General features: G+C 37.2%; 1 protein-coding gene across 1 annotated transcript in view; it reads left to right on the forward strand.

Moving 5' to 3' along the window:
* Positions 1–6,659, forward strand: part of tmtc2a (transmembrane O-mannosyltransferase targeting cadherins 2a) — a 52,396-nt gene extending 45,737 nt beyond the window's left edge. The window contains exons 11-12 of the mRNA XM_061029710.1: positions 665–728; positions 4,773–6,659. Of these exons, the coding sequence (XP_060885693.1) occupies positions 665–728; positions 4,773–4,970 (262 nt within the window). The 3' untranslated portion in view covers positions 4,971–6,659. The remainder of the gene's footprint in view (positions 1–664; positions 729–4,772) is intronic.
* Positions 6,660–10,727: the final 4,068 nt, after the last annotated feature.

Below are 10,727 nucleotides of genomic sequence, written 5' to 3' on the forward strand. Positions count from 1 at the left end.
TGCTATTTGCAAAACATACCTGGGACCTGGACGGACTTCGGGGGTGCCTGGAGAAATTAGAAAAGGAGGGGGCGGGGGGAGACAGCTCTCTCCAATGTTTTGAATTTGGACTGCAGTACCTATTTTAAACGCTAGGTGTCACAGTTACATATTGCTCCTTTAAGGCTATTGTGAAGTCTTTGCTGTCCTTCCTGTTAAACATGGAAACAAAACTTTCAATCCTTACTACATTTTGTTTTTATAGACTCTTCAAAGAACACAGGTATTAAGAAAGTAAATAATAAAAGAAAAATAAATAATGTAACAATGCCTCACCTTAACATACAGTATGAGACACAATGGTGAGTGAGAAAAGTACCACCAGTGTAAAACCAGAGCGTCGTGATACACAGAGCCAAGAGGCTTTAAATGAATACAAAGTAATATGAGCTTGATTTTTACCTATTAAACCTTAACATCCAATAAAATAAACTATTTCAGTCAGCATTTTACACTTGTTATAAACGACTAACTTAATTAAAGTGATTCATATATGATTAGCTTTGGAATAAAGAATGAATAGAGTTATAATAGCTCTTTGTATTAGTACGGTCTTATTAATATCCTACAATAATAAACTTTCTTATGTCTCATTTTTCCTCTTCTTCCTCTCTGTTTCCTCCAGGCAGGCCAATCTAAACGAGGCAGCAGAGCGTCAGTATGTGCGTGCGGCCAGCCTCAGGCCAGACGTAAGTACCTGGACTGGTGGGCCTGTTAACACTTATCATTTGAAATGCACACACATGCCTGCACAGTAAATTCAATTTACAGCATGCCGCGCATATTACCCATCATTCTGACACTGTGTTATAGTGCTGTTGTTCCTGGCAAACAGCGATGCAGCTGAATATAAAAATGGAAACTTTGTCCTGTTCATGGCTGGGAACTGGAGCCTCGATGTGCTTATGAAAACACAAAAATCCCATCAAGGGAAGACTTCAGTGCTTACATATGATCATCATGGTATGGTTCAACAGATATAAGCCTTGTGGGATATTATGTCTCTGAATGACGGCACATGCAGTGAGGAAGTTGGGAGCTATTTTACCCTGTTTGTGCCTTGTATGAATCAGTCACTTCAAAGGAAAAAGGAGCGTGCTGTAGTCCTGGTGAGGTAACTTAGAGTCATTGGGGCCCCTGTGTTTTTGGACAAGACCTAGAAGGAGCTTCCTGCAGTCATTTGTCATGCTCGGCTGCTAAGTGATCGTCCGCTTAGTGACTTATGCTACCAGTCAGGAGAGAGGGTCAGACTTTCATCCTCATGCCCTTCACTCTAACAGCTGTTATTGCCACGCCTTTAATAGGGTTTTGTCTGATGTATCCCCACGACCCTGAACTCAAGTACTCCTTCATAAACAGCACTTGTCATGCGCCAACAGTTTTCATTAAATCGATATAAAACAAGAGATGATTTAAAACTCTTCAGGAACAAAATGTTGTCATAAGAACAATTTACTCGCTACAACTGAAGAAACAGAAGCAGGAGAACTTTACCAAAAGTGAGGAAATAGAATAGAATAGAATAGAATTACTTTATTGATCCCAAACTGGGAAATTGTGGCGTTACAGCAGCAGGTTATCCAACACACAATATGAGTAAAAAATACTTAAAGCACTATAGATTATTTTCGGTATATATTACACAAATTATTTTTTTTAAATGTAGGTAATTCAATCATTTGATGATGATTTATCTGTGACTATCAGTTTATTCTTTTAGCTAACTTTTACAACCCTCTATTTGATAAATGTTGTGATATGCTATGCTGCTAGCTACTATCCATTAAGCTAGCAGCAGATTTACACCACTTGCCTGTAATTTTAGCTTAATTTAAACAGTTAGCTGAAAAGTTAATAACATTTCAACCACTTAATTACAATTATCTTTTATCTATGACTGTTAGGGAATTATTTTGCTGCTGAATACTTTAGCTAACTATTTCATGAGAAATGTTGCTGCCTGCTATTTTGCGTGCTAGTCAATCATCTGGTAAACTAGCAGCAGTTAAGACATATTTAAACGGAACACATATTCAATAAGTTTGTTTATTTCAAGCAATATTATCGCTATCTGTATATTTGTATATCTCTACTGTTAAATAAGTTAACTGCTGTAGCCTAACCATTTGTTTAGAACATGCTAGGCTAGCTATTATCTGTTTTTGAGCCGTTCCTTTCAACCCGTTGTTTTTTCTCTTTATCCCAACTATTTATCCACTGCTCTCAATCTTAGCTCACTAAAAGAAAAACTGTACTGCATCCATTACATAATTATCCTAACCATCTCTCTCCATTTAAGTACTTAGTTAGCTATTCAATGATTTATCCATTGCGCTAAGCTAATGTGGTTCTCTGCTGTTTTCTGTCCACACACTTTTAATCACGAGACATAGTGTTCATTTTCTTTAGTTCTACATTTTTTCTTCTGCTGAGCTAATCAACAGTTTTACCATGTAGGCCTACCTCCTGGAAACTGCAGAACAACCCCTGAGGGAACAAATGCTAACAGGGAATCTCTGCTTTCAACTGAAGCATCTGCACCTTCTTAGATAAAAACAGTAAAATCATAAAGGAGAGAAATGCTGGCTGTCATTTATAATTTGGAAGCAAGGTGTTTGATTGTCTAAAATTAAGTTGCCTCAAAGTCACAATATTTTCAATTCACAGCCGTCATGTGCTCATTCAGAAACACGGAGGGATGTTATTTGTGCGTCTTGTCTTTGACATTTTCATTGCACACGTCTGCGATGTGAATGACAATCTCACAAATATCAATAATCCAGAAGCTTTCAGGTCATGAATGATTCAGCGCTAGCTCTGTGTGCTGAGAAAGAAAATGATTTTGTGCCTCCTGAGAAATATGCAAGAAGTTTTTTTTGTTTTGTGTTACGCAGGTGCTAAAAAACTTGATTTACACAACTCAGTATTGATTTGGATGTATTCTCCGCCGAATGGGCGCTGTGCGTGGAAATCTGTAGTTGTATGAGTTGCTTAGCTGCACAATATGCTACAAATGAAATGAGGACGATACAATGAGCTCATGTTGGAGTTGTAATCACAAAGTAAATGATGTTACTGTTTGCAGAGCAGTCAAACAAACTCACATTGTTTAAAAAAGTCAAAATTCTCAAAATAGGTTTTCATGCAGCACACGGCATATGACATAATTTTTCCAACAGTGTAACATTTGCAATAAAAAGATGTAATCATAGATTTTGAGTTTCTCATTGAAGGACAATGTAGGTAGAGAATGTTATAAGTTTAACACAAATCCTACACAATTCGAAATTAATCATTAAAAAAACCAATGTATTAGTTAAAACAGACCATTGTATATAGGTATGTGTTTGTATCTGTATTTAAACTTTTGTCAAAACATGATAATGTTTCACTTTGGCTCAGAGAAGCTAAAGATCTACAGTATGGCAGATATCCTTAAAATATTGTTTAATTCACTTGATAACGGTGGAGAGTTTACAACTGTTCATCATTGTGAGTGTAACAGTTTCAAACATGATTCTTCCAACCAAGAAAAGGTTGAAAACCAATGTAATGAATAGCTTTTAGTTGTTTAGAGAGACAAAGGGAGTCTCATTAATCATGAAGGCAGAATAAGTGTTTGGAGCGTTTTTAAATTAATCTTCTTTATACATTCAGTTGTTGCTCTGGGTGACAACAAAAACAAACCTACCAGAAAAGGGGCATGGCGTACGCTTACTCTTTAAAACTGAATTGATTGGTTTAATTCAGCATCTTCCAGGCATGAACTTGGTACATAAGATCCCTCCCCCCAAAGCCCTGTCTTTTCACCGCTCAAGAAGAGTGGAATGTAAACAAGTGAAATATAGAGGCGTTGAAAAGAGACGAGCAGTTGTGTTTTGGGAGAGAGGAAAAATCTGTGAAGCGGTTGCCAAGTTGCGAACCATATGTCATCCAGTGAAGACGCAGGTCTGGGAGCAAAGCCAGATTTGGGGGGTGAGGTGCTGTCGACTTTTAGGTGGAGATTTGGGCGTGTTTGTTACTTACAGCTTGCTGAGAGTCACGTCTATGATCTGGATTTTGTAGATTGGGGGGCCGGATGGTTTCACTTTGCCTCTTCAAAAGATGCTATTTTATTGAAAAGGACTCCAGAAACACATCTCTAAGTGGGTTTTTTTGTTCATTCATATCATGTAAAGACTTAACACACGTCCACACACAAGCTGTGGCTACCTATTTGCATACCGTGGCATTATCAAAGGACACGTTTGTCTTCACCAGTGCCTGCTACTTTGATGTGAGATTGCATTAGGGCTCATTTCATTCATATTTGATCCTTTTAGCCTTAAGCAAATTTCACTAAAGCTATTACCTTAATCCACTGTCCATATAAGATAGCTGGCAGCTCCTAAATCGAGCCTATGACTGATATAACTCTGCAATGTAGATTCCAATATCCAACAATAAGTTAGTTATTTTAAGATTATTTGAATGCTAACTCTTCTCTTAAAGATAAAACAGAATATATTTATTCTAACAGGAGAATTTAGAAGAGTTTATTATGGTTTGGGGTGCTGGTTTAGCTCTTCTGCCTCTTGGTGTATTTCATCCCCACTCTCTTCTTATTATCTCCTGATTCTGTCAAGTAAAGTTTCCTGTAAACACTTGAACGCCTCACAACTATAACTCTGATACTATACACCTCACTCTCTCTTTTTCTGCTCTCTTCTCTCCCTGTCTTTGCCCATTCCCAGTACCCTGCAGCTCTGATGAACCTCGGCGCTATCCTCCACCTGAACGGGAAACTTCCGGAAGCAGAGGCAAACTACCTGCGTGCTCTCCAGCTCAAACCTGATGATGTCATCACCCAGTCCAACCTGCGCAAGCTGTGGAACATCATGGAGAGGCAGGGACTCCGGATCAGACAGGGGGTACAGAACAACAACCCTTAAGAATGAAAGACATCATGAGAGACTCTTCTATTCGAAAATGACCCACCGTCCTCAACAGAAGAAAAAAAAAAAAAGCAGGACTGGATGTGAAAGAGCTGGAAGATTAAAGCTCGCTCCACGAGACCAGAAAGACAAATGCTAAAAACGTTTTGGCTTGTGTTGCTTGTGGAAGATAGTTTGAAGCTTGGCATGTTTGGGGTTCAAGGGTGCAAGAGTTGTGCCACATAACATGTCACCACAAGTGATGTACGGTGACTTGAAAGACTGAGACTAATGCCAGCTGCATTTTGGGGGTTTATGAAGTTAGACTAGTTGTGAAATGATGCACTGAAATCAATGGAAAATAACTGCAGCGTCCAAAAGAACAAAAAACCTTAAAGGAAAAAAAGGCTCCAACAAATCAGATATTTATTAGTTTCTCTAAATTAAAACTGAGGTATGTTTTGAAGCACTTAATTTAAATTTGGATGTAGCAAAAGATTTAGAATAATCAGTACTAAAGGATGAATGACGTATTTTCTTTCATGATTTCAGCTGTTTTAAAGGAACTCCACCAATTTTTTACATCAATGTCTGTTGACAGGTTTTTGAGAGGGTACTATGCATATGCATACGTGGGGAAAAAAAAGATTTACAGACTTTTAAAGTCTCTCTGGTTGAATCCTATTTTAGCTTGGAGTTCAAAAAATTATGTTTGAAAAAAATTGTGGATTTTAGAGGAATAAAAACGTTGCTTTCGAGTCCTAAGTAGCCCCTTGAGTTCAGTCAAAACACAGCAGATGTCCTGACAGTGCGAAGCAGCATAGCAGCATATAGAAATAAATATAAAGTCTCTGGTTCTGCAGCATTGGTTTGCACCTTTTTTCAATGATGTAAAAGGATAGCTATGCTAAAATAAGTACACTACTCCTGAAAAAAAAAACTGAAATTCAAACCTTGATTAAGTAGCATCAGGATGTTCTCACCTTTCATCTTTTTCTCTTCACACAATAAAGGCATCAGATAAAAAGCATGCCAGCCTTTAGACATCTCCAGGTACTGCCTTTTAATAAAATGCTGTACAGAAAACAGGTTAACGCATATAAATACTGCATTCCCATTCTGTTGTTTAAGTCACTGATGAATGTTTGCACCTGGTGCATTTTGAATACTTGTGACTGTAAAAATGATCACAGATCCTGAGAGAAAAACTCGTCTGCGGTGCCAAAGCTTGAACTGAGTCTTTACGCCTCTCGTGCCAAGCAAGAACTGTTCTCACTTATGTGTTGTGTTCCTTGTGTCAGATGAAGATGTTTCACTTCATGTGGTCAAACTTAATTTATTAATACATGTTATTTTATGTGGAACAGCCAAACACTGTGCTGCCACTGTCACAGTAGCCCATCCTTACTGATGTTTTTTCACGTAGACAGGCTCCGGAAAGGAAACACGACAGTTACATTTAATGTTCGTTTGTTTTTTTATCCGTATTATTTTCTCTCTGCTCAGGGACATCTGATTTTGATTCCTGTCACATAACGGGACTGTGACACAGAGAGCGCTTCTTAATATGATGTTACATGTTTGTTTTTTTTTGACGACTGTGATGTTTGGTTAAATTATAGAAGACGTGTAGCTGAAAATGTGCCGTGTTTTTGTAAAGGAAAGTGAACCTTTTTGAGTAATAAAAAACATGACTTTTGCTCTCAACAGTGTGATATCACTTTGGGAAATGTTACTTCTCAACAATATGACTTTAGCAAAACTTCCAAGTACAAAATGGAAATGGCAGGATGCTAATTGAAACCCTTGAAACAAGAAACAAGCAAGGCGGGGAAATATGACAGAAAAGGAATGGAGTCTGTTACAATCAAATTCCCACACGAGTAAATTTCTCTATGAATAAGTAAAATTCACAAACGATTATACTCGTTTGATTGATTTATGAAAGCTGTAAGGTAATGTTTTCATTCATTAGATAATATGTCTCTGTAAATTGTCCTTTAAATAGGTTCAGTTTGTGAGGAATAGTCTCATCGATTGATTTAATAATGTATGTATTTTCTCTTTTCTAGTGCCGGTCAAATGTGTATTTTGATTTGTGTTTTTGCCGTCATATATGTGGATGTTTGAGAGACACTTCTAATTAGACTAAATGTCCCACACCTGAGCACAGTAGGCGGAGCATTGTCTACTTAAGATCATGGTGGGGAAATAGTTTGAGAACACTTTGGACAAATGTTCAGAGGTACTGAACCGTTGTAATGTCTTCCTAATATATTGGTGATTCCTTTTTTCCCTTCAAAGCGATAGTTTGATGTCCTACCCACCTACTTAATGAAATAGTTGGATGTTCAGACACCTCCTTTAAAACTTCCAAATCAGATTAAGAAAAAAATTGCAAATTATCACATTAGCATGCTCAGTAACAAGCTAACAGACAATACTGAAAATGCTTTTTTTTAAGGGATGAACAGGCTGCCCTGTTTCACTGAAACTACTTTGAAAAGACGATGAGAGAGAGATGATGAGAGATGATGAAATCGATTTCCTGAAACACGTTCACAAATATTTGTTGGGAATGTTTAAAATGTTAATTTAAAAATGGTGCAACTAATTTCTCTACAGTGCTAATATCTTCTCTCAGTTTCGTTGAAAACAAATAGCATGATACTCTCTCTCTCTCTCTCTGTCTCTCAGTAACACAACGCACATACACACACACATATACACACATTCTCCCTGAGAGAAACCGCTAATTAGACCGAGCCTTCTCACAAACTCATCATGCTGCCATCACCGCATCTAGCAGACATCAAAGAGGGTCCAATCACATGCCAGACTTTTAGCGCACCGAGCTGTAAATATTTCACGAGATAGCATTGACTTACAGGAACTCACAGCCCCAATCTGAAACATTTCAAACATTCAGTAGTGTAAATCTGCACGGGCATATTTTGTTATGTAATAATTATAATAACAGTGAATCAAGAATGTGTTTGTCATGCATAAAATTAACCTTATTTTTTTCAAACACCATCTGCTACGCTCAGCCTGCCTTACCTCCAGGGCCAATTATGTTATTCAAACTCCAACTACATTCATACTAATAGAACTAGCAAACAGCCACATACACATGTGACTCAATAGAATATTTAGGCAGAATAAATATTTAGATAAATGAAATAAAAAAAATTATTTTTTCTCTTAAAGTTGCAAATTGAATAATAATGATTCCTTGCATTTCAATTGGTTTGGTCCCTAATTAGGGTCTGAACACTTATAATACATAAACACAGAATTAATTAGATACTTAGTGTTTCTATGTGAGTTATGGAAATTTGGTTACATGATGCATTTTCTGAGTCTCTGTCAAATATTCAAGTCAAATTTTTATGGCCTGTAACATGACACCCTCGTATGGTGTTCAGTGAAGTAAGTGGAAGTGTTCAACTTTTACATTTGATCACATTACATATGCATGCGTATTCAATCAATCAACAGTCAATATTAACATCAGCTCATTATACATTTTCATCTTTCAAAAAGTTTTTTAGTTTATGTTTATTTTTCCACTTATTTGAGTATTATTTGGTCAATATAAAAACACTTGTTTTGTTGGGCTGTGCATTGATGTTCTGCACATCTCAGTTCGCAGGGAACTCTGGGCAACTCAAATGGGAAAGTCTGTAGAAATTGACTACAGACGGGAAAGTCCAGTCAACATCAATAAGGTAGAACTTTGATGGCCTTCCTTCCTGTCCTTCTGTGTCCTCCTGTCCTCCTGTGAGGCTGCACATACCACCATGGGAGGTGTCATACGGCAAAATAATCCTCCAGACTCTCCGTTCCAGTAACAAGTGTAAATCTGTCTCATTAAGCACATGGATATCTTGGAAAACACTCAGTGTGTTTATGTTTCAAGACAGCCTTTCACCCTTTATTCCCATTGACATGAACACTACAAATGAGCGTATTAGTTTAATCACAGCTGAATAACTTTTTCCTTCAGTGAAGCTGAAATAAAGTGGACAATCTGCCTTTGTCCTTCAGAGGATCAAAGTCTTTCACACATGATGGCGACATGTGTGTTCTGGTGTTCCATATCCGGCACACATGACTTCTGACAGAAGAATTAACACCTGGGCCTCCGGTTAAAGTCAACCAATAAAACTAAAACAATGGGGGAGGAAATTAGGCAGGCCCATGACACTTGAAAGATTTCCCCACCAACACTCAAGTCGATACTACGCCTGCAGGGTAAGGATGCTGAAGTGGAAGCACATGGCTGGTGGTTATGTGCATGTGTCTGTTTTTTTTGTTGTTTTTTTTTTAAAGAAGATGCAAAGGCATTCAAAATGGTTTAACTGAACCTTAAAAAACACATGAAGTTGATGAAACTTAGAATAATTTTGTTGTAAGGAGAAGAGGGGAAAAAAAGTGTAACGTTATTTGATCAATAGTTGTCTCGTTTACTGTGAGAAAATATATATTGTTTCCTCAAAAGGGAACAAAAATATACACATTTCAATGTAATCTTTTATTCGAACAATAGTTGTCAGGTACCTGAAACGTTTAATTCACTTTGAACTTGACACAGAGACAATTGAAAGTATCTTGGAGGAAATATGTTTTTTGAAAGGGCTCATAAGGGACGAATTTTGAATGCACTGGTTTATCCTAAAAGAGAATATTTAAGTACCGGTAATTGTAGTTGCCCATTTGGGTAACTAATAATGATGATGCTTTGAGACACTCTGTTGTTTTTTTGTTGTTGTTTCATATTACGATGTACTCCTGACTCTGACTCATACCGGAGGAGTTTCCTGTTGGACCAGGATGCTATTTGTGCCTTTGAATTGACTCTTCCCAGTTTGTCTAAAGGTTGCATGTTTCAGCAGTGACCTCTGCTGACAGTTTCTCTCAGGTACAGTCTGCTCAATTTCTGTTTTCCACATTCAACAGGTTTAAACCAACAATAAATACAGTAGGCTACATGTCATATGTGTTAAAGTTGTAAGCTTTAAAAGTTGTGAAATGTTTGGATCACCCTGTTAAAATTCAATCAATCAATTCTTTTAAATCCCTTCTTAAGACGTACTTTTATAGACCTACTTTAACGTGATGTCGTCTTCTTATTGTCTCTTCTTACTGTTTTTACTGTTTTATCCTACTTACTTTGTCTATTTATATTTTGCATTATTATTAGTATTATTTTTTATAATGTATTTACTTGTTTCTATTTCTTTTTTTTGCTTGTACCTTTTTATTGCTGTTATCTAGGCTACTTTTATTTGCTTTGAGCTCATTTAGTTTCTCACATCTTTTGAAATCTTTGGTCCACTTGGTCTCAGCTCTTGTTGTTGGGTTCTTGTTTTGCCTGGATCCTTATAATGGTTGGGTTAAATATGTTTGTTAGGTATTTTGCTGAATGGGTTCTTTGCCGTTGGATCGTCTTTTTTTAGACGGTTTGGTACAGTAAGCCCTGATCTCGCTTGCGTTTCCACAGCCAATTGGATATACATTTTAGTTGAGTCCTGAAAGAGTTATGCTTAAAATATGTATTTGTTTCCCTGTCTCTTGTGATACTTTTTTTTAAAACATACTTCATGCCGACCCTCCATTAGTCAGTGCCCCTGTTTGGCCACTCCAGTCAAAAAAGTCCAGATACAGCCCTGCTTCTGTGTAATGAATTAGTGTTATTTCTTTAGGGAGACATTTTAACTTGGAATTTTAACCTGAATCTGAGAGCTAGATCCCATCTTGAAAGTAGTAGTA

This window comes from Labrus mixtus, chromosome 22 (assembly GCF_963584025.1).
Source record: "Labrus mixtus chromosome 22, fLabMix1.1, whole genome shotgun sequence".
In the NCBI taxonomy this organism is placed as follows: Eukaryota; Metazoa; Chordata; class Actinopteri; order Labriformes; family Labridae; genus Labrus; species Labrus mixtus.